Source organism: Vanessa cardui, chromosome 29, assembly GCF_905220365.1.
Source record: "Vanessa cardui chromosome 29, ilVanCard2.1, whole genome shotgun sequence".
Classification (NCBI taxonomy): domain Eukaryota; kingdom Metazoa; phylum Arthropoda; class Insecta; order Lepidoptera; family Nymphalidae; genus Vanessa; species Vanessa cardui.
The window spans coordinates 3678902-3704695 of NC_061151.1; the positions used below are offsets into that span (position 1 = coordinate 3678902).

The 25794-nt window shown below is 34.0% G+C and overlaps 1 protein-coding gene across 1 annotated transcript in view; it reads right to left on the reverse strand.

Moving 5' to 3' along the window:
• Positions 1-270: 270 nt before the first annotated feature.
• Positions 271-25794, reverse strand: part of LOC124542042 (scavenger receptor class B member 1) — a 135665-nt gene continuing 110141 nt past the window's right edge. Inside the window, exons 5-13 of the mRNA XM_047119998.1 lie at positions 18294-18432; positions 17185-17312; positions 16209-16293; positions 15179-15309; positions 5330-5451; positions 4643-4777; positions 3166-3284; positions 2433-2564; positions 271-1654 (exon numbers count right to left, since the gene is read on the reverse strand). Of these exons, the coding sequence (XP_046975954.1) occupies positions 1136-1654; positions 2433-2564; positions 3166-3284; positions 4643-4777; positions 5330-5451; positions 15179-15309; positions 16209-16293; positions 17185-17312; positions 18294-18432 (1510 nt within the window). The 3' untranslated portion in view covers positions 271-1135. The remainder of the gene's footprint in view (positions 1655-2432; positions 2565-3165; positions 3285-4642; positions 4778-5329; positions 5452-15178; positions 15310-16208; positions 16294-17184; positions 17313-18293; positions 18433-25794) is intronic.

The window sequence follows — 25794 nt, forward strand, 5'->3', positions numbered from 1 at the left end:
TTATTTGTATATATTGTTAAGAGATTAGTTAAATAATATCATGTGTTATGTCTTTGTTTGACTAATGTCAAATCACTGATGATAAAAAGAGAGAATAAACTCTTTAACTAAAAACCAAATAAACAACGCTTATAAGTACGACCGTATACATATAATATATGTTATAAAATTTATATCTGTTAAATTTAGTTTTAACTGTTGATTTAGAGTATACAGATTTAATATACTTTAATATGCTAATTAACTATATTTATATATGTTTGATAAACTGTTTTATTTATTCCGTTATATATCGTTGGAGAAATTTTAACATATCTTGAAGAGAAGAATATAATTACAACTCCTTAATTCCCGCAGGTAGCTCAGACCGCAAAACCTGACCGTGTTTAATTAGAAAACATATTATTTTTGAATATCGATAAAAGTTATGTTATGTATCTAAGTTTAAGGACAGCGCGGTTGCTTAATAGTAATTTTCACAGATAACATATACATGAATAAAAGGCACCTATGTTATAGGTTAAAATATAATTCTCATAGTCATTTAAAAATATATATTTAGCATACTTTTGACGTCTTGTATGCTTTACAACTTGGATATGTTTTAGTTTTCATAATAATTTGCAATTACTAGCATATTTTTATTATGAAAAATATTATGGGAGCTTCTTGGAATTTTCTTAGATTTTCATAATTTTATTACATTTTCCTTATAAAGTAAGATAAAATGAATTACATTGTTTATGTTACCACTACGATCAATATTTAATATTTGGTAAATTCTAATCGTTTCCAATTGAGCAACATTTTATAACTAAAAAAAAAATACACACTTAGCCAAATTAAATTTTGACATTTAAACGATTATTATTCGTATCCATTATATATTCAGATCTTTTCAATCTCAAACACATACACAATAATTTTAGACAAAGAAAAAAATATATATTGACGTTTAATACGTCAAATCTTTGCCTCCATTTCAAAAAGTCAACACAGATAATGTTAAATGTCTCGTGTCATTTTTGACAGCTTACGTCACGATGACAGACGGTGTCAAATATCGAAACGAGTAGAAATGACGGATTAGTTACAAAAAGTACGTTCATTGGACGCTGTTAAACTAAATTAATTACTAATAACTATCAGTCACTTTGTATATCCTACTCCGACGGTGTTCGGACATTATAAAAGTGTTATCTGAATGTATTAAAGATTCCCTTTCGGTTTCCGAGAAATTCGCTTTCACGAAATCCCTATTTAGTATTGATTTCAATTCATCGATACTCGTACTAATATTATCTGTCCTACTTATATAATTTAATTCATGTAACTTGTCCTCTCGACTGGTATGAGGAATATTTGGATTTGATTGGTTCAAAGGTTGGTACGACGCCTCTTTATTGGGCAAAAGTTTGTGCGAACCGTTTATAATGAGCGTTGAACCGCGCCTGATTGTTTCACGTCCTATTTCTACGATTTCTAAAGAGTTTTGTCCAATGACAAAGCTTTTGTACGCTTTTATGAATACATTTATTAATATTCCGAGACCTATTATTATTAACGAGTAAGATATGATTGGTGCTACGATTGGACCGAATGTTGTACCCAAGAAAATCCACTTCCATATTGATGTTGGGATGCCATCTATACCCTGAAAAGATAAATGCTTGTTTAAATATTTGTAAAGACGTCTACATTTTAAACAATAACCCTACCAAACCAAAGTTTCTCCAAATTCATATTACATTACTCTGATTCCAATGTAAGCAGCTAAAACACTTGTGTTATGGAAAATCAAAAGTAACAGTAGTACCATAAACAACCAGACCTAAGACAACATAGAACACTAATGATCTTTTCTACATCGACTCAGTTGAGAATCGAACCCGGGATCTCGGAGTGGCGCACCCATGAAAGCCGGTGTACACACTTCTCGACCATATAGATATTATTTATTATTTCATTTGGTCTGCTTAGTAATTAAGTTACATATAACTGGTTTTTTAATTATGCGCTATCCAAGCGTCGAGATGGCCCAGTGGTTAGAACGTGTGCATCTTAACCGATGATTGCGGGTTCAAACCCAGGCAGGCACCGCTGATTCATGTGCTTAATTTGTCTTTATAATTCATCTCGTGCTCAGCGGTGAAGGAAAACATCGTGAGGAAACCTGCATGTTTTTTATTCACCAAATTTCATAGAAATTCTGCCACATGTGTATTCCACCAACCCGCATTGGAACAGTGGGGTGGAATATGTTCCATATTTTCTCCTAAAAATGGGAGAGGAGGCCTTTAGCCCAGCAGTGGGAATTTACAGGCTGTTGTTGTTGTTGTTGTTTATTGTTGTTGCTATCCAAGCTTAATCCAAAAAGATTAACATACATACATAATTATATAGACTTGAATACTAATGAAATAATAAATTACCTCTTGAGCCCACATCACAGGGAATATGATATCTGGAAACTTGTGAATATTGTTGACCCTGATGTTCGGAGCTTGGTCTACCTTCAGATTGAGCTGGACCCTCACCTGAGCTTCGATGGGTACACCTATTTTCTGCAAACATTACCAGAACTATTAGACTATAATCTAATATTAATTTGATTCTATATAACAGCCAGCAGACCTGGTTTTGTGTGCTAAATAGGTTTTCAAATATATTAGCGTTTTTAGAATACACAAGGTTTGATAACATGACCTTGCTTTACACTTTTTATAAACAATTATTACTTTTAATAATATCAAGATATTTACAATAAACTACTTATTGGATCTCATTGCTGGGTTTTTATGCTATTGTTTGGCGGACGAGCATATGGGCTACCTGATGGTAAGTGGTCACCACCGCCAAGACAATGGCGTTGAAAGAAACATTATCCATTCCTTTCATCGCCATCAAACTTGGAAACTAAGATGTTATGTCCATTGTGTGCGCAGTTATAGTGACTCACTCATTCTTCAAACCGGAACACAACAATACCAAGTACTGTTGTTTGGCGGAAGATAATTTCATGAGTGGGTGTTACCTATCCAGATGGGTACCTCTAAGGTTTCTGGTAAGGTAGAAGAGAGCGAATTTCTCGAAACTTGACCAAAGCTGTCATGGTGTAAAGTTTTGTCAATGGGAATAATGAAAACTTCTAAGAAAAGTACGTACTTGTTGTAGTAATACGTAGCTTTCGTGTTTTTTCTGGTCCGGTTTGAGACCTTCGAAAGATTCTAGGAGAGACGGTTCCGCATCATAAAAATGAGGATTCGATAAGTAGACTGGAGCATCTGAAAAATAAAAGAGTTATCAATAAACCTTTTTTGGGTGTGTTTTTTTTATGGTATAGGTTGGCGGACGAGCATTTGGGCCACCTGATGGTAAGTGGTCACCATCACCCATAGAAAATGACGCTGTAAGAAATATTAACTATTCCTTACATCGTAAATGTGCCACCAACCATGGGAACTAAGATTTTATGTCCCTTGTGCCTGTAGTTACACTGGCTCACTCACCCTTCAAACCGGAATACAACAATACTGAGTACTATTATTTAGCGGTAGAATAACTGGTGAGTGGGTGGTACCTACCCAGACGGGCTTGCACAAAGCCCTACCACCAAGAAATGTTGTTTTTAATATTAAGGTATCATAACTTATGGAGCCTTTTCCAAGTATTGGTTCTGCAAGAAATATTAATCATGCCTATGATAGACGTTCCACTAACGTTCAGATCTAAGATTTCATGTCCCCTGAGCTAGTAATTACACTGACTAACTTAACCTTCAAATCAGAAGCAATACTATGCCTGTTTGATGAGACCATCAAACAGGCATAGTATTGCTTCTGATGGGCATTGTCCAAACCCATTTGGGTAAGCAAGACTGCTTACCCAACTGGGTTTGGACAAAGCCCTACCTAATAAGATCACGGTGAGACGCTTGATTTTAACAAGAAGAAATTTAACAAGAAGTATTATTTTTTATACGATTAATAAAAAAATATGTGCTTATATCTTTACTCGATTTCTATCCAAATATATTTACTTATTATTATGGTAAATTATGGTAAACTTTTTACCCATGTGGGTATACAAATATACTACATATATTAGACTAGCGTGATTTGATAACGATTTACTAGGAATATCTTATATTAGTATATAGAAGTAATTTTGTGCCTAAATCTATTAATCTTTTGATTAGATGGTAATAATAGAGCAGAGATGGCCCAGTGGTTAGAACGCGTGCATCTTAATCGATTATTTTGGGTTCAAACCCAGGCAAGCACCACTATATATATGTGCTTAATTTGTGTTTATAATTCATCTCGTGCTCGGCGGTGAAGGAAAACATCGTGAGGAAACCTGCATGTGTCTAATTTCATCGAAATTTTGCAACATGTGCATTCCACTGACCCGCATTGGAACATCAAGTTGGAATATTTTCCAAACCTTCTAAGAAGAAGGTCAAAGGTTTCCATTAAGAAATGGAAGAAGAGTCCTCAGCTCAGCAGTGGGTAAATTACAGGCTGTTACTTTTTTTTTACTTTTAGATGATAATATAATAAAAATAATTATATTTTATTGCAAATAGTAACCAAACAAGGCCAAGAGTCCAATAATTATATATGCGTTTTATCATACTTACTATATTGACATGGGCTTATGTTTTGCAACCCTCTTGGTGGGCACTTCTCCCCCTGACAGTAGCATTTATTATCTGGATTCACTTCTGCATTTTCCAAATAATTACTCGGTGGAGTGTAAAGACCTGCTTGAATGCCTGAAAATAAACAAGAATTTAAAGTTACAGCCGATATGGCATATATCCTGGCTATTTTTGATCTGGTGTTCTGCTGTGAACATAAACATCGTCATGAAATCCTGTTATAGCCGAGATGACCCATTGACATCTTAACTGATAAACGTTGGTACCAAGCCATGCATAGGTTTGCAGCACCATGGAATTTATCTTGGCGGTGTAGGAATACATAGTGAGGAAACTTGCATGTGTCTTATTTCAATGAAATTCTGCCAAATGTGTATCTACCCTTACAATGCCGGTTGTATTGGAGCAGCATTGTAGGGTAGTGCAAACATTCTCCTCAAAACGTCAAGAGGTCTAAACACAGCAGTGGTACATTTACAGGCTGTTACTTTAATTTTATCAATAATGGTATAGTTAGATAAAGCCCTTGTAATTTAAATCTTAGTTACATAATACGCCCTAAAAAAATCAAATATCAAATTATTTCAATTTCAAAATTATTCAGTTTGTTGAGTATAAGCAACCAAATTATTAGTGCAAGGAGTTTTTAATAAAAAAATATCGAACCTTCTTTGTAAATATGTTTCCTGAACTTGAGAGGCATAATCCGGCAGAGATCTTTGTCGTACACGTAGATTATCTCGTTCTTCGCAATCAGTTTTGGCGGGAAGAAGGAACCTTCAGACGCTCTGGAATTGAGACAAAACATAGATAAGACATATAGAAATGACAATAACCCCTTAAAATATACTTTTTTAATTTTCTTGACCATCTTAGTTCTCAGATTTCATATCGCTAAAACCGAAAAATAACGTTACATTTTTTACTTTTTAAACTGACAACTTCTGTTCGCTCGTTTTTCATTTGTTATTTTTTTATTGTAGCCATAGTGCCGCTCTCTACTCGACCAGTAATTTCCACCATTTAAAATTAATTCTTTATTAAATCGTAACAATTAAGAAAATGGTAATTAATTATCCTCCTTAATTTTCAGCGCATTTACGGCTGAAGCTCTTCAAAGTAAGACCATAATCGATCTTCTACTTATCATTACCATAATGACTCAGACAAAAATAATAATAATAATAATAATAAATCATAGCTTAGTGATTGAAATGAAAAAGTAATTAATTCATGATAATATAATTATTAGGTTGTTCACGCTTCTGTTTGTCTAGGGCCCCCACTGCTTTGTGGCCCAGGGGCCTCCAGACCTTTAAATCCGACTCTGTTAATATATAAGATACATTGCTCCTAAAACGTTTGAATGTTACTGTCAAAATGCAACGAGTTAAAGTATTCACAGCGCAGTTATTCTTAAGGAAATCAATGAGATAAAATTTGTCCAAAGGTAATGAATGAATGACGTAAAATTCTTACGTCTTCCTTATACAGTTTACAAAACAAATATACAATCCTAAAATAGCTAATACTTAACATTTAAATAGGAAACGTCTTATCTTCTTAAAATATATACATACTTTTTGTTGAATGGAATTCTTTTTTTTTTTAATAACAAACATACATCACATATATTACTCTGATCCCAATGTAAGTAGCTAAACTTGTGTTATGGAAAATCAGATGTAACGACGGTATCACAAACACCCACACCCAAGACAACAGAAAACTAATGATAATCTACATCGACTCGGCCGAGAATCGAACCCGGGACCTCGGAGTAGCGTAACCATGAAATTCGGTATACACACCACTCGATTCGAATTCATCTAGAACCGAATTTGATCGTTCATTTATTTACTACGCGTTCCGATTTCAAATACACGAAATAAAAAAAAATTGTCATTGAACACTAAGTTGGACCAAATTGCTTTTGGTTCATTTATATATTATGTAATTACATAACCGTCAATAAATGAATTACCCACTGTTGGGCTAAGGCCTCCTCTCCCTTTGAGGAGAAGATTTGGAGCGTATCTCACTACGCTGGTCCAAAGATTTTGGTGGATTCACATTAGGCAAGAATTTCGTTGAAATTAGAGACATGCAGGTTTATTCACGATGTTTTACCTTCACCGACGAGATGAATTATAATAATAATCGGTTAAGATGCACGCGTTCTAACCACTGGGCCATGGTATTGATAAATCATTTTTTTATCTGTGCTTCTCCTGTAATAGGCTGTACTTTCCAAGTAATCGTGTTAGTCAGTGAGTGAGTCAATTTGAGTTATTGTCTCATTGTTAAAGTCATTCGAAGTGTTTATTTATTATTTGTTTAATATAATAAATATTAAATAATTTTACATTTACAATGCTTGTAAGTAATTACACCATTAGTCTTGTCTATTATTAATTACTCTGTTAAAGTATTAATTACTATTTAGCAATCAGAAAGAGATGTTACTCATAGATAACGTAATCAAATATTTTAAGGGTTTCCCGTAGACAAATAGATAATTACTATTTTTAAACTAATTAGTCATATATCTAATTACTTTGCCGAGAAGCCGAGATGGCTCAGTGGTTAGAACGCGTGAATTTTAACCGATGATTTCGGGTTCAAAGCCAGGCAAACACCAGTATATGTATGTGCTTAATTTGTGTTTATAATTCATCTCGTGCTCGGCGGTGGAGGAAAACATCGTGAGGAAACACACGAAACAGCGGTGCTTGCCTGGGCTTGAACCCGCAATCATTGGTTAAGATGCACGCGTTCTAACCATTGGGCCATCTCGACTCTCCCGGATATTAATCCACGTGAATCTGTCAGTCAATTGGCCTATCATAATAAAATAACAATATAAAACCGTTTTAAAGTAAATATATAATTGGATAAGTAAATAATCTTAATTGGAAAAACCTGAGATGTTATTCTATCTAGAATGAATTTTAAAACATGCAAGTACGTGATTCTAAATAATTTATTATATTTTATACGCGTAATAAAATACGAGAGGTCAAAATGGGCGCACATTGTATATTATTAAAAATGTTTTTCGTATGTAATTGTTTAAATGAATCACAATTGAAAATTTAATAAGTTATTATTATGAACAATAGGATTTGAACGAAATATTTTTTAACACGTTGCTTACGGCATAAAAAAATATGAATCATTGGACAACACATACATTAATCTGATCCCAATGTAAGTAGCTGAAGCACTTGTGTTATGGAAAATCTGAAGTAACGACGGCACCACAAACACCTAGATCCAAGACAACATAGAAAACTAATGAACATTTGCTACATCGACTCAGCCAGGAATCGAACCAAGGGCCTCGGAGGGGCGTACCCATGAAAACCAGTACACTGCTCGACCACGGATTTTTCCATTCCTGCGGCACGGGGCGTTTAAGACCTCGTACGAAAAATATCGTAGTACCAATACGGGGTCTATTAGACCCCGTAACGTTTAAGAAACTAAAACTCGACGTGACGTGTTTCTTCAGTGTGGTACATGGTTAAAGAGACCCCGTATTAAGGTATGTACAACATAGGATTCTATTTTCAAAAGACATCATACAAATATATTTATCACTTTCCTACATTATGTCAAATAGACGATACTGCCTCCGCACGATAGGGAAATCTATGGTGTCCATTACGATGACAGCGGAATTTGTGAATTTCTATTAAAAAACAAGGGGTGTGCTGAAATGTGCTCAGTACGTGCTAAACAAATTACTCAAAAAATATCATTTTTATGATTACTATTTTTCAAGTCCTGTTAGCACCGCTACTTTGCTTTATCGAATTTATTAAAATTGTGCCATAATGTGCTCGACATGTGCTGTCATGTGCAGATGTAAATAAATATATTTTTTTGACATTTGACATTGACATAAATCTACATATGTTGTTCTTAGCCGCACGCAAGGGAGACACATACGAGTAACCCTTTATGTTTGTGTTGTTCTAGGTTAAGGATTAACAAGGAAATTACTAGTACCATGCTAGTCTTCAAAATTTAATTGAGTTTGTTTCCTCAACCGTACCGATCAATCTCCTTCGTGTCTTCTCCATCCTACGTGACATTGGCGAAATAATCTGTGCCCTGTTGACACAACTAAAAGCCATTAAACCAAGAATTGAATTGATACATACGAGGCGTATTAGACCTCGCTGCACTGAACGTGTTAAGATATTTCATTCGATATAAGTAGGTTTAAATCATTAGATATAAGGTACAGTGCTGTTATTAACTAGCACTATACTTAACGTCTAATGACCTATCACAAACTCAACTATTGATTTACACTAATTAATTAATATTCTTGCAAGATTAGATACCATTACTAGTATCTAATCTTGAATATTAATTAATTACCAACCTATAAACATTAACTCAGTAAACTCAAAACTCTGATTCCTTTATTAAATATGGAAGCATTCCACATATTGGTGGTTAAATTAAACACTGCCATCGGTTCGGAAAAGGAAACACTCCCTAAGATGAATCGGCGAAGGAAATTTATCGATTTTTTTTTGTCAAATTTATTATTTACATGTCTATACAATTATTATAAAGAGGTAAAATTTGTAAGTACGTAAATTTGTATGTCTACATTCCAATTCTAAATTCTTAACTTGCAGAAAGCTACATTATTCCTGAGTGCTATAGGCTATAAATTGTTTCTATAACATGTATATTAACCGAGCTATCACAACTTTCGTCTAGCAAGTCGGAAAAAATACCTCATAAAACAGAATTATTTTCGTGCGCTGCCTAAACATTTGCTTTAAATTAAAAACAATGTATGGCTATCTGGTTTGTCTTAATTATTTCTACAAAAAAAGTCCGCATTACTATATCTCTATCGTTTATATTTTATCTTTTATATACTAATATGCAAGCGAAGCCGCGTCCGGCCGCTAGTATTGAATATGAGTAGGAATAGCAAATAGTAAGAATTATAGTATGCTCAGCTAGTCATATAGTTTTAAATTTTATATTAAAGGATAGACATACAAAAATCTAGCTTCGCCTGGGCGCAATTTATACGGGAAGGATAATAAGACTAAAATAATGTAGCTTTAAACCATTATCGTCACGCCCTACATAGAAAATTACAATTTTAAAACATTGTATAAGGTTACATTACTCTAGAGTCTTAGGCTTCGCACGGGTGCAACACTGGTACTAAATATACTACAGAATTTGTTTATTTACGACATCACATTAGAAACTAAAATTATCAGTGTTTCTTTACTATATTGTCCATGTATTATATACAAAAACCTTCCTCTCGAATGACTCTATTAATTGAAAAAAACGCATCAAAATCCAGTGCTTAATTTGAAAGATCTGAGCATAGACGACCTCCGTGGTCGAGTGGTGTGTACACCGGTTTTCATGGGTACGCCGCTCCGAGGTCCCGGGTTCGATTCCCGGCCGAATCAATGTAGAAAATTCATTAGTTTTCTATGTTGTCTTGGGTCTGGGTGTTTGTGGTATCGTCGTTACTTCAGATTTTCCATAACACAAGTGCTTAAGCTGCTTACATTGGGATCAGAAGTAATGTATGTGATGTTGTCTCATATTTATATTTATTTATATACATAGGGACAGACAGCAGTAAGCGACTCTGTTTTATAATATGTAATTATATATTATTAATATATGCAGTTTTTTTGCTATACTATTTGGACATGTCTAAAATTAATTAAATTAGACACTTCAAAACACATCGAGAATTCAATTTAAATATACATTTTATAGTAATATTTGCATTGGGAAAACAAGTTCAAAATAAATTTGACATTTCCGATGTTATTTCTTGTCGCTGTAAAATAGACTAGCGAACAGCCCTGGCTTCGCATATACATATATTGTCATATATTATATGCAAAAACCTTCCTCTCGAATCACTCTATTAAAAAAAAAAACAGCATCAAAATCCGTTGCGTATTTCCAAAGATCTAAGCATACATAGGGACCGACAGCGGTAAGCGACTTTGTCTTATACTATGTAATGACTAGCAAATCTCTATGCAAAAAAGGGCCTTATTAGTTTCAACGTGTATATTTGTGGCAATGTAGTTTCTGAATGTATTAATCGATTTTGATTATGTATTCAATTAATAGAAAAACTTCATGACGATAAACTCTTGTTTAGTTGAAAGGTTGAGTACTCGTTTGATAAATTCAATTTTTTTTTATCCTGTGACTTCAATGGTATAATAATAACATGTTAAGCCGGTCCCGGGGACCAAGGCGTTACGGTAGCATGCGGAAGAGATCCCGTGATACCCGCCGAACGACGGAGAGGGTACCGCAGGTTTTTTAGTAGGTAAGCCCAGCGTATCTGGGCGCACTTGGCGTCCAGGGCACCGGGGAGTACCCTCCCACTTCCAACAAGTGGGGGAACGCGTTTTTCCAGCGAGAATAAAAATGGCCTGGATACCAATACTAGTATTGGGATTACAAATCGAAAGATTAGCGCAATCGAATAGAAATTTAATCAATGCGTATTCGAATCAGTTATCTCAGTAAAACAATTTAGTTACGGCTTTGTTGAAGTATGATCAAAATATAAACAGTTATGCCAAAGTTACGATTACATTGGTTTAGTAGAAGATTAAGTAGAATCATATGTTGCTGCAGTATCATCTTTATCAGCATACAGCTACGGTAACCGCGTTTGATCTTGCGCATTGCAATGAATATTCATACGTTTAAATAATATTTTAATTAATATTATGTATATTAAATGTACATGAGGTTTTTTTTGTGACGTTTAAAATATTTAAGTTTTGTATGTAATAATTTAATGCAATTAATTTATAGTTCTATACTAGATGTGCCCGCGACGGACGCGTTTGAATTTAATAAAATAAGTTATTGTTCTAGCCTGATTTACTCCATATTACATCAGATAACCAGTGAAAGTTCCGTCAAAATCGGTCCAGCCATTCCAGATATTAGAGGGAACAAACATACAACAACAACAACAACAGCCTGTAAATTTCCCACTGCTGGGCTAAGGCGTCCTCTCCCTTTAAGTAGAAGGACAAACAAACAGACAAAATTGTAAAAATGTTATTTTTGTATATGAACCGTGTACATACATATGCATTTAGCAAAAAGCGGTTTAATATTACAAACAGACATTCCAATTTTATTATATGTATATATATGTTTTATATATGGCGGGCGGAATTAAAATTAGCTGTTCCAACTATTAATAAAGTTTCAATGAACTCTTTAAGTATATTTTTCATAGAGGTAAGTTTATGATCCGACATTTAGAAGATATTTTATCTGTTTCCGTTTCATGAAAAAAAAATGCAACGAATTTAAAATAAGAACACCAACCAGAAACCGATAAATTATAGTAATACCTCATCAGAGTATTGTAATTACTTATGTAATATATATGGTCAAATCTGATATCTTGTTAATTATTTTTCAGTTGGAGTTGAGTTAGCCAGTGGAAATAAACAAAGGTCTGGTATTATTTTAGTATTGTTTGTAAAACAGATTATAAATACAATATAGTAGGCAAAGGAATACCGGCCACTTGATGGTAAGTATTCACCGCTCATAAAAAAAATCAAAACCAAAATATACTTTATTCAAACACTTACAAGGACTTTTGAATCATTATTTAACAACTATATTAAGTGAAGCTACCACCGGTTCGGAAAGTAGATTCTACAGAGAAGAACCGGCAAGAAACTCAGTTGTTAGTTCTCAACATTTAAAAATACATTCATGTTAGTTAATTACAATTCTATATGTATGTAATTTATCATTGAGTCGAGATGGCCCAGTTGTTAGAACGCGTGCATCTTAACCGATGATTGCGGGTTCAAACCCAGGCAAGCACCGCTGATTCATGTTCTTAATTTGTCTTATAATTCATCTCGTGCTTAACGGTTAAGGAAAACATCGTGAGGAAACCTGCATGTGACAAATTTCATAGAAATTCTGCCACATGTGTATTCCACCAACCCGCATTGGAACAGCGTGGTGGAATATGTTCCAAACCTTCTCCTCAAAGGGAGAGGAGGCCTTTAGCCCAGCAGTGGGAATTTACAGGCTGTTGTTGTTGTTGTTGTAATTTATCCTGCCTGGAAGTCAACGAGTATTAATTCCATAGAATTAACGCTTTAAGATATATTACTATAGGGAGCTAAGAGCTACGTCCATTGCGTTACACTGGCTCACTTAACCTGACCCTATCTCGACTACCGATATTAAAAGGACTTGGGTCCCTTTCTGTTTCAGAAGACCAGTATGTGTATGTAAGAATAATTTTTGTCTCCATTCACGGTCGTGACATGTACAGAAGTCATTTTGAATTTTATATGTATTTAAGTTCTTTACGTAAATAATTCTTAATGATAATACTGCAGGTTTTAATTATAATTATAATTATACACCCGAGCACCTTGCCCCAGAAAGGATGCAGTGACTGGTCACTTGGTATTTAGCGTTTATAACTTTTATTCAAACACTGTTATATAATATTACTTATCGGTCAACTACATTACAGCGCACAAGTTTGTTTGCGATTACCTTTTGTGGCTTTTGAGTTAAAACTCGGGGAAGCACCACTGAGATGATGCATACGAGCCACCTGATGGTAAGTGGTCACCATCACCCATAGACAATGACGCTGTAAGAAATATTAACTATTCCTTACATCGTCAATGCGCCACCAAACTTGGGAACTAAGATGTTATGTCCCTTGTGCCTGTAGTTACACTGGCTCACTCACAATCCAGACCGCAACACAACAATACTGAATACTGTTATTTGGCGGTAGAATAACTGATGAGTGGGTGGTACCCACCCAGACGGGCTTGCACAAAGCCCTACCACCAAGTTAAGTAAGTTATGCTTAATTCGTAATTAGCTCTGTAGATAAACCTTGTATTGTATCTGATGATAATCTGCCACGTGTGTATTCAACCGTTACTGGAGCGTGGTGGAATATTTTCCCTTAGCCTACTCCACAAAAGGGATGAATGTTTTTTTGTTGAGTTGTATTATTGTAATTTGACTTCACAGTTTATATTCTTATATATATATATATAGCTAATTAATTACATAACTAATTAATTTTTTCGACACAGACTCAGAGCTGACATGACCCAGTGGTTAGAACACGTATGTACCACTGCATTTTCATATAATTAATTTGAATTTATAATTCATCTCGTGCTCAGCGGTGAAGGAAAACATCGTGAGGAAGCCTGCATGTGTCTAATTTCAACGAAATACTGCCACATGTGAATACACCAACCTGCATTGGACCATAGTGGAATATGCTCCTAACCTATTCCTCAAAGGGAGAGAATGATTTAGCCCAGCAGAGGGAAATATACTGCACATGTTGTTGTGTTATCTGTTCTATCGATATCTATATTTATATTTATCTATGTATTCCGTCTTTTCTTTTAGTCATAATAAATCAAAATATGATTTATACAAGGAGGCTCTTCCGAGCACTTTTAAATGTTTTCAAGGTCAAATTAAATTCAAATATTACAACCGAAATGTAGATTATACCGAGAAATTGGCAAGAAACTCATGTCACAAAAGTGCTAGTTTTTTCATGAATTTATTTTTATTTTTAAACGTAACAAACAAATTAAAAGGATTACTCGTATAAATAATGATAAAAATCTTTTATGACATGTTTATTGTTAAAACGTGATATTATTATAATTTAACTAAAGTTTGTCGTTACTGAGATGAGGGATAACTCATTTATATAATTATGCATGTTATATACAATCGTCTTAGGGCCCGGCTTAAGGGCACGCGATAATATGGGGCCCTGGTAAGCAAGCCCTTTTGTTGATGTTTATAAGAAATGTTTCAAAATCAAAATATTCTTTATTCATATAACATTAACACGTTGGCTGCGGTATCATTTTTCAATCCTGCGAAACGAGGCATTTAAGACCTCGTATGAAAACTATCGTAACATCAGCACGGGGCTTATTAGACCCCGTAACGTTTGAGAAACTTAAATTCGATGTGATGTGATGTAAGCGAATTTTATTTCTTCAGTGCGGTAGACAACTTTAATATATAATATTATATATCTGCCGAGATGGTTCAGTACTTAGAACACGTGCATCTTAACCGATGATTGCGAGTTCAAACCCAGGCGAGCACCCATGAATATTCATGTGCTTAATTTGTTTTTATAATTCATCTCGTGCTCGGCAAGAAGGAAAACATCGTGTGGAACTGGCATTGAGATTTTGCTACACGTATATCCACCAAACCGCATTGGAACAGCGTGCTGGAATATTTTGCAAACCTTCTCCTCAAAGGAAGAAGAAGCCCAATATTTGGAAATTTACAGGCTGTTGTTGTTGTTGAATCTGTGTTAAAAAGAGACAACTGCAAATCTTCTCTTCAAATCGAGAAGAGGCCCAGTAGTGTATCTGTGTTAGAAAGAGACAGAAGATGTTCTTATTGCAAACTTACCTTATGTTATTGCAAGGGCTTTCAGGCCAGTACGGTAGATGGTCCAAGCCGTTGAGTTTGTCCAAATATCCAAACTTCTCCATATCCTGCCCCGTGTAAATCGTTGATACCTCATCCAGTGTTCCGTTTCTCTTGAATCGAAAGAACATCCATTGTATTATTTAAGTTAAGTTAGTAAGAATGATGGTAAGTGGTCACCACCGCCCATAGACAATTGCTAAGAAATATTAACCATCCCTTATATCGTCAATGCGTCACCAACTTTGGACTAAGATGTTATGTCCCTTGTGCCTGTGTACTCAATAATACTGAGCAATGAAAGGCGTTGTTACTGCATTTGAGCCCATTATTTAATTAACACAATTGTTTGCAATTCTGGAATATGTATATTACTTAGATTTTTTATACTTTCATTATTAGTATCATTATTGCCTGCCTACCGCTATCGTATGTATAATAGAAAGGTTATCCAGACAGACTGGCACCGTAACGCCTTACGTTACGAAACGGTTTACCCCCCATAAGTTATCACTTTAATAAAAAAGTTGGCGCGGGTTCGATGCTGATACTAAATATACTAAAGAATTTTTCTTGTTTCTTAACTATATTGTCCATGTGTTACAAAAACCTTCGTCTGGAATCACTCTATCTATTAAAAAACGCATCAAAATACGTTGTCTTTTGCAAGATCTAAGCATAAATAGGGAGAGACAGCGGTAAGCGACTTTGTTTTCAACCGACTTCAAAAAGGAGGAGGTTATCAAATCGTCTGATTTTTTGTTTCTTTTTGTTAAAAGTTCGACTTATACACTATATAATGATGTTTTGTAATTTTGTTTATGTTGACCCAATAGTGAGGGGCCATCTGAAAATCAGTGCTGTGCATTAGCACAGCTTATACTGAGATAAACCCCTTGCTACCTACACTGTATTATTTAAATTTAATTATTTTCTTCTGTATAATCTATGTCATGTATGTGTGTAGCAAAATAAATGGCTTAAATGATGATGATAAGTATATTGTACTTACGGCAAGTAAAAGTCCCATTTGACTGTTGGGGCGCTTTCCTTTGGGGTAGAAATAATGCGCCAAAGTGACTAGGGGATCGTTGTAACTAGAAATAAAAAAATGACTTTGTTTTATACTATGTAGGAATAATGTTGCTATTTAATCACGGTTTGGTTTTTTAAATCTTTTCTATTATCAACAAAAACGGCCTGTAAATTTCCCACTGCTGGGATAAGGCCTCCTCTCCCTTTGAGGAGAAGGTTTGGAACATATCCACAACGCTGTTCCAATGCGGATGGTGGAATACACATGTGGCAGAATTTCTATGAAATTTGACACATGCAAGTCTCACGCTGTTTTCCTGCACCGCCGAGCACGAGATGAATCATAATCACAAATTTGTCTGTTCTAACCACCGGACCATCTAGCATATTATCAATAATTGATTGATATCTTGACAGCATCACAATCTTGGCTTGACAGGCGTTTAAACTTTCTTAAGATATAAACAAATCTTGATTACTTTATGGCAGTCTTAGCGAATCCAAGTAAATATTTCTTCTTATATGAAAAATGTGTATCCATACTAATATTACATATTAATTTAAATAATTGTATTTAATTAACATGACTTTGTATTTTTTAAATGTTAAAAAAGTGTAACTACTGAGTTTCTTGCCGGGTTCTTCTCCATAGAATCTACATTCGGAACCGGTGGTAGCTTCACTTAATTGTAAAATGACGCTTCAAAAGTGCTTGTAAAAGCCTACTCGAATAAAGTTTATTTTGATTTGATTTGATAGTGACTCTGTCCGCTACTGAATGCTGAAACGATTTTGATGAAATTTTTGTATGAGCATCGGGGAAGGAAATAAGCTCCATTTTTCAATTCACTCCTCGAGGGGGTAAATGGTCAACATTGGTATGGATAATTGTCATAAATTTCGCGCATGTTATGTTACCAATTAAATATTATTATTAATTAATATATACTGACCCAAAAACTAGTTCTTCAGCTGTAACGTGTACAAACGGTTTAGCTCGTTCTCTGTATGTAATTGCTAAGCCGGAAACGAGTAAGTTGAACAGCCAGCCCGCGAGGTTTGGCGAGAATGAGGTAACTGTCTGAAAAGGAAAATATATTAGGGAACGTTTCACATAAACCATATATTGGTATTTATATATATTGAAATTTGAACTCCAAAGAAGGACAAAGGCCATTTTGTTGCCTTACACGTGAAAGCAAACCCCTAAAACACAACCTAAGTCGGGGGCAACGACTAGTATGAAATAAATTTATCTCATGTTAAAAAAACATAATTAAACTAATGCAATCAAAGGAATAAAACCACGCAGATACAAGTTACAAAATTATATTCAAATAATAATCGCTTGTTTACCGATTTCTCTCAGACAACCTTTGTCTGGAGGTCTAAAGGTCTTCGCCTTTTAGTATACAAACGTTCGCACAAATTTTATTACTTTTATTAAGGATTAGCGACCCGCCCCGGATACTAAATAAACTAGAGAATTTGTTTATTTACATCACATTTGAAACTTCTAAAATAATCAGTGTTTTTTAAATATATTGTCCATCCATGTAATCTAAACAAAAACCTTTGTCTCGAATCACTCTATCTATTAAAAAAATCCGTTACGTACATTTAAAGATCTGAACATACATAGGAACAGACAGCAGTAAGCGACTTTGTTTTATACAATATAATGATGATGATGCCTTAGGATGCTGTATGACATTGGAACTAAGATGTTATGCCCCTTACACAACAACACACAACAGCAGCCTATAAATTCCCACTGCTGGGCTAAAGGCCTCCTCTCCGTTTGAGGAGAAGGTTTGGAACATATTCCACCACGCTGTTCCAATGCAGGTTGGTGGAATACACATGTGGCAGAATCTCAATGAAATTTGTCACATGCAGGTTTCCTCACGATGTTTTCCTTCACCGCTGAGCACGAGATGAATTATAAAGACAAATTAAGCACATGAAACAGCGGTGCTTGCCTGGGTTTGAACCCGCAATCATCGGTTAAGATGCACGCGTTCTAATCACTATTTTTCGTTTTTTTTTTAAATATACGTACCAGAAGAGGTATGTTCGGCACGACCAGTTTCTGGGTCTTGTCGACGGACAGTTCCGGAACGAACTTTAATATCTTATTATGCTGGTAAGTCACGGTGTCGTTGTCGTGGAATTTGATGTTCACCTTCTCCATATCTTCCCTGTTAACAAGATTATATTTATAAATGTGTGCTACATATTTTTATTATATATTATAGATTATGTATATATAAAATAATTAACAACATTAAATGCTTAAATATATATATACAAATATGAACTAAAACTAGTTACTGTATAAATCTTGACCGCGTGGAATGGTGGCAAGAATGCTAGCAGCATTTCCCCGTTGAGTCGCAATTCCGATCCTCTGGACTAAAATCGAACCAGCCCTCCTGTCACCAGTGGAGGCAATGAGGCGAGGTGCTATACTTTTGATGAAGCTTTTTGCACCACTACTCCAAGGGCCAAGCGTGTATTTGTGTATATATTAATGTATATATTATTTAAAAAAAAAATGACAGTGTGGGCCACGTCTCCCAAGAAGACGACAAGAATGATTTCCAGCGAAGATCTGCTGATGTTTAGTATAAAATATATAACGCCAAAATGTTTAATATAAAATGTAAAAAAAGGCACGGACATCTGCGAGCCTGTGGATGTAGTACATTATATATATATAAATGTGTGCTCAGCTCAGTAGTTTACATATAAGCTAATAACGCCAATTTTCCGACTCTCCATACTCAATATATCCTTCTTTGTCAAGGTACCTATGCGTTTCTATAATAAATTCCACAGTCATTTTTAACTTTGCCGTTTTATAAATTGAAATAATTTGTAAAAGATTTTTTGTTAAAGAAAGCATATATTATTTAATATAAGATTATACAGCCATAAAAACATAAACTACCTTTAAAAAGTAAAAAATAATAAAAGAAAATTAACCCTAAAGTACCTATATGTATAAGTATGTATTAATATTAAAAAAAACTTCGCATTGGGGGACCGTTTAAACGGCTAAACCGATTTTCATCAAACATGTCTCAGAACACTCGCCCGTAAAACACCTATAATACAAAAAAAAAACTAAATTGAAATCGGTTTATTCGTTCGGGAGCTATGATGCCACAGACAGACAGACAGTCAGACACGTCAAACTTATAACACCCCTCTTTTTGCGTCGGGGGTTAAAAAAAGCTGTAGATTAGATCAATGCTCAGTGTATCGTGAATCTTAAGCGATGGATTTAAATTAAAATTTGGTCAAGAATCATACAATGAAAGAATCAATATTTATAATGGATGAGTTATGCTCTACAACGTTTTACCTTCAAAATACACGTAGAAAATTTCACGACGGTATAAATCAAATCAAATCGATTTATTCAAGTAAAATTTACAATGAAGCGTTTTTGCATCGTCAATAATTAAATACTACCACAGTTTCGTAAAGCAGCTTCCAGCGAGAAGAAACGGCAAGAAACTCGCATACTTGCTCTTTTTCATATAAACAAATTTACAGTGATATCATGGAACCCGAGCCTCAGAGTCGGATTTAAAGGTCTTGAGGCCCCGGGGCCACAAAGCAGTGAGGGCCCTAGACAAACAGAAGCGTGAACACCCTAATCGTTTTTTTTTAATTCAATCAGTAAGCTATGATTTGTTTTGTATTTGTATCGGTAACTTTTAAAATATTAAATAGTAACATTATTATAATGTGACTATATCTCAGTATTTGTTAACTTGCTGAAAACTGTAGCCCCCTCTCATGTGGAGGCCCCAGGGCAGTTGCCCCGGTTGCCCTCCCCTAAATACGGCCCTGCTGAGCCTAACTCCAGGGGTTTTTTTAAAAGTACTCTTTTAATGAATAATACGATTTATTTATTAATTTAGTCTTAATAATCTTTTTAATTTAGAAAAATAGATTATATTTCCGGTATCTTATTATATATGCGTATACCATTGGCCAAAAACGTTTTCTTTATCGTATGAAAAAGGAAACTAGAGGTACAAGTTTATGGTATTAATAGTATGTATATCAGCTTTGAAAGAATACTTTTTTATATTCTTTTGTATAAACATTATATTATCATATATATATTGTGAAGCAGCCGTTAATATACCGAATTCTTTAAATTTATCGCGTAATGATGTATTTAATTAATTAATACTTTTATAAAAAAAGTAACATTTAAGTATTTTAAAATATTAAATACAGACAGGCAGTATATCGGTATCCTTTGCTTATAAAAAAAAAGAAAAATATTGAGAAGTATTTTCCAATATACAAATCGAGTTAATTTATCTTTACAAAGTAATTTGTTTGGATAAAACATGGTTATATATATTTTTTTAACTTTCACGTGTATTATCTGTGTCTGATTAATTATTTATGTTAGTTATGTTAATACGTGTTAATTTAACTTTCTTTGAATCCAAATGATTCTTTTTTTAAATATATTTTTTTTTAAATTGTGAGCCTGTTATTTTTTTTTATTGTGTAGAAAGTATAAAGAAGTTAATTATTTAAGTTAGTCGGATTAAGACTGGGCTACTGTTGGTATTTATAAAAGTAGAAATAAATTATACGACTTATATGATATGAGGCGGTGGAATCGAAGAGTAGCCTTTTTAGAATACGTCATTAAATATTCCAAAATTTTTAAAACAGTATGCATTTCTGCTAAGTCCTTATATTTAAAGAAAAAAATCCTGAATTCTGATAATAGAATTAAAGCCACATGGGATGTTATTAGTAGTGTTAGTGGAAAACCCAAAAAGGAAATGATACCAATAGAATTGAACACAGGTAGTAGATACACGAGTTCTGAATTAGAGGTTGCTAATTTATTTGAATCATTTTTTGATAAAGTACCCCATAAAATAACACTTCATTTAAAATCATCTACATCAAATGCAGCTAGGTTATTAAATAATAGTGTTTCTAAATGCGTTATTGATTTTTCATTTGAAACGGTTTCTGCAATAGATGTCATAAAAGTATTTAAAACTATAAATATTAAAAAAACTAACGACATATGGGGCATTTCGGTAAAATTTTTTAATAACATCATATACGATATTGCTCCGTATATAGCAGCAATTTTTAACAAGAGTTTGGACACGGGTTCATTTCCTAACTTGTTAAAATGTAGTAAAGTTTTACCACTTTTTAAAACTGGAAACAGAAGCGATCCCGGTAATTACAGGCCTATTTCAATACTCCCATCCTTAAGTAAAATTTTCGAAAAAATTATTTTAAATCAACTTCTCGTCCATTTCGGTACAAATGCTATTTTTCATTGTGAGCAATTCGGTTTTAGAAGAGGTCGCTCGACAACTGATGCGGGAATTGCGCTTCTCAAACATATTTACGATGCTTGGGAGAAATCACAGAACGCTATTGGAGTATTCTGTGATTTATCTAAAGCATTCGATTGTGTAGAACACGAAACGCTTCTTTATAAGCTCAAATATTACGGTGTTAAAGGTAAAGCTCTTGATCTCATCGCTTCATATTTAAGTCAAAGAATCCAGCAAGTTTTCATTAATGGAATAAAGTCTTCTGGATCTACGTTAAAAATGGGAGTTCCACAAGGTTCAATTTTGGGTCCCTTTCTATTCCTAGTATATATAAATGATCTTCCTTTCTATGTTAAGGGTATTTGTGATATAGTGTTGTTTGCTGACGATACTTCGCTGATTTTTAAGGTTGACAGGAAAAAAAATGACTATGACGATGTGAACGGTGCATTATCACAGATACACAATTGGTTTACAGTAAATAATTTAGTTTTGAATGCTCAAAAAACAAAATGTGTAGTTTTTACCCTACCTAATGTTTGCAAGCAAAATTATAATATATCTTTAAATGGTGACCGTCTTGAAGTAGCTGATACTACTGTGTTTTTAGGAATAGAATTGGATTCCAGACTTCAGTGGACTTCTCATTTATCATCCCTAACAGGAAGACTCAGCTCCGCAACATACGCGGTTAGAAAAGTTAGACAACTAACTGATATTGATACCGCTCGTTTAGTTTATTTCGGTTATTTTCACAGTATTATGTCATATGGCATATTACTTTGGGGTAACGCTGCAGATATTGAATCTGTCTTTATTTTACAAAAGAGAGCAATTCGGTTTATTTATAATCTTGGAGCTAGAGACTCTCTTCGGGATGTTTTTAACAGAGTAGGAATACTTACTGTTGCGTCGCAATATATTTACAACAATATCATGTATATTCACAGTAACATTGATCACTTTGATAAAATCAGTGATAATCATTGTATATGCACTAGAAGTAAGGATAAACTTATAACGCCAAGTTTCCGACTCCGCAAAGTCAATGGATCCTTCTTGGGGCAAGGTATCCGTTTCTATAATAAAATTCCGCAGAAATTTTTAACTTTGCCGTTTAGTAAATTCAAATCGTTTGTTAAAAATACATTGGTAGAAAAAGCATACTATTCGATACAAGATTTTGTAGATGACAAAAAAGCGTGGAGTTAATACCTGTTGACTTCCAAGCAGGATACATTAATTGAAATAATTGTATTTAATTAACATGACATTGTATTTTTTAAATGTTAAAAAAGAGTAACTACTGAGTTTCTTGCCGGTTCTTCTCGGTAGAATCTACTTTCCGAACCGGTGGTAGCTTCACTTAATTGTAAAATGACGATTCAAAAGTGCTTATAAAAGCCTACTTGAATAAAGTTTATTTTGATTTTGATTTTTGATTTTTGAATAAATTGGTAGTAGGAGTTGCCACTGGCCATAATAATTGGTCCTGTCAGAAAGTAATCATTCCTCACATCACCAATGCGCCACCGAGTTTGTACTGAGATAATCATTTGTGTTTCGTTACACTGGCTCACTTAACCTCCTAACAGAAACACAATACGTAGTGCTGTACAGCAATAGGATAAACAAAAATCAATGAATATAATAAGTTATATCTTCGTCTAAGAGACTGCTCTGAACACTTGCGTTTTTGCCCTTTCCAAATAGAACGTATAAAAAATAAAATAATAATAAATCAGCGGTAAGTTTCATTTACTTTTGTTAGTAAAATGACCGCTGATATTTTATGAGGTTAACAAAATTCCAAGCAATTATAATATATGTATATTAAAGAAAACATGTATTAATAATATTTAATGAACAATAATTATGTTTCCACATTGGCAATAAATTTTACGGTTTCATTTCTTAATTTAACTCAATTTTATAGATTAAAATTGAGTTTTAATTTGAATTGAGTAAAATTGCCTAATTTGAACGACATTTATTTCATTTAAGACAGTAGTAGTCTATTGCCTCCACTGGTGACAGGAGGGCTGGTTCTTATTTACCCAGAGGACCGGAATTGCGTTTAAACGTAGAAAGGCTGCTTCTTGCCACAATTCCACGCGGTTAAAATTTATACAGTAATTAGTAGTAATTATTACTACACAGTGGAGTGACGATATACGCAAGGCGGCAGGCAGGAGCTGGATGCGAGTAGCCGGATAAAGACCACAGTGGCGTGCACTTGGAGAGGACTATGTCCAGCAGTGGACAAAAACGGGCTGACGATGTGTGATGTGCGAGGGACTTAATGTTAATAAATCTTATATGTTATTATGCGTTGTTTACATTCTTCCAACAGCGTCAAGTCCATACGGGCTTAAGTGTATACATTAATTGTCTACCTAAAATATATACCATTCAAGTAGATAGCTACGAGATAAAAAAAAGACGACCTTCGTGGTCGATGTAGAAAAAGTTCATTAGTTTTCTATATTGTCTTGGGTCTGGGTGTTTGTGGTACCGTCGTTACGTCTAATTTTCCATAACACAAGTGCATTAGCTACTTACATTGGGATCAGAGTAATGTATGTGATTTTGTCCAATATTTATTTTATTATTGTTATTTAAAATCTTTTAAGTTACATAATCGATTAAAATATAATATAGTCCAATTAATAATATACAAAATTTATTTCATATAAATGTATGTAGTTTTTAAGGTCATAGTTATGAATATTAATATAAATTCATAAATAATAATCGATTTTTATATAATAACACGAATATCCTCAGATCAGGGTCGAGTTCTATTATGTCACAAAGCACACACAGCCTTACGATTTAAATAAAGCCTTCTGTTTCAAATCCGGAATAAAATTCCCTGGCTAACTAATAAGTTACTTTATATAGTATTTTTGTAACTACAGATTTTATAATCTATACTAATATGATATGATAGAGCTGAGATGGCCCAGTGGTTAGATCGCGTGCATCTTAACCGATGATTGCGAGTTCAAACAGGTAAGCACCGCTTAATATTCATGTGCTTAATTTGTGTTTATAATTAATCTCGTGCTCGGCGGTGAAGGAAAACATCGTGAGGAAACCTCCATGTGACAAATTTCATAGAAATTCTGCCCCATGCGCATTCCACCAATCCGCATTGGAACAGCGTGGTGAAATATGTTCAAAACTTTCTCCTTAATGGAAGAGGAGGCCTTAGCTCAGCAGTGGGAAACTTACAGGCTGTTACTTTACTTTTTTACTTTTATTGTAACTATAGACTTCGTAATTTATAGTAATATTATAAATGTGAAAGTAACTGTGTCTGTCAGACGTTCTTTTACGACCAAACCAATGAAGCGAATTTGATGAGATTTGGTCTGAAGCAATCTTAAAGTCCAAGGAAGGATATAGGTTACTTATTTTGCTTAACATGTAACAACTAATCTCTAAAATGTGAGCGAAGACGCGTAGTAAAATTAGTTACTAATCAACAAAATTTATGGAGTAACAGCAACTGTCTTCGAAATCGCACGAGTGCAATTTATTTCTGAAGAAAATGCTATGATATCAGTATCATTTATACCCAAAAGCACTCAGAAATAATGTTATGCCAAATCATTTTTTTTTAATTGGGCCATTAGTTCCAGAGATTACTTCATACATACAAACAAATAAATTTTACAGCTTTATTATATTAGTGAGGTTTGTTTTGTCTTCACACTTATCCATGTGTGTGCATAGTTTATGGGCCGCAGCACAAAACAACGTAACACAAGCTTAAGCCAGTTCTTCTCAGGTCAGGATGTTTCTTTTCTTCTTCCGATCCGATGGTAATGAATAATTTGACCATCAATAAGTAAGTTTAATGCTTTCATATCGAATAAAGGAATTTGAGTTTGAGTTTAAGAATGAGTAAATAGGATATATTATATTCTAGCAATTCCATATTATTTTTGGAGCATTGTTATTGCTCTTCAAAAAAAAATTGACACTTTTTATTTAATTGTTAGAGGATTTGAGCCCTGGACTCAGAAGCAGTGGCTACAACACCTAGCCAATACATCATTGAGCCTGAATGAGGAAGACGATAAATTAATCGTAAAACCGCTTTGACATTATAAAATATTGTTATATTACAAATTAATAATACTTAATTATATTAATAATCTATCACGAATGCTCGCGAAACATAGTATCGTTAATTAAAAACATAAACTT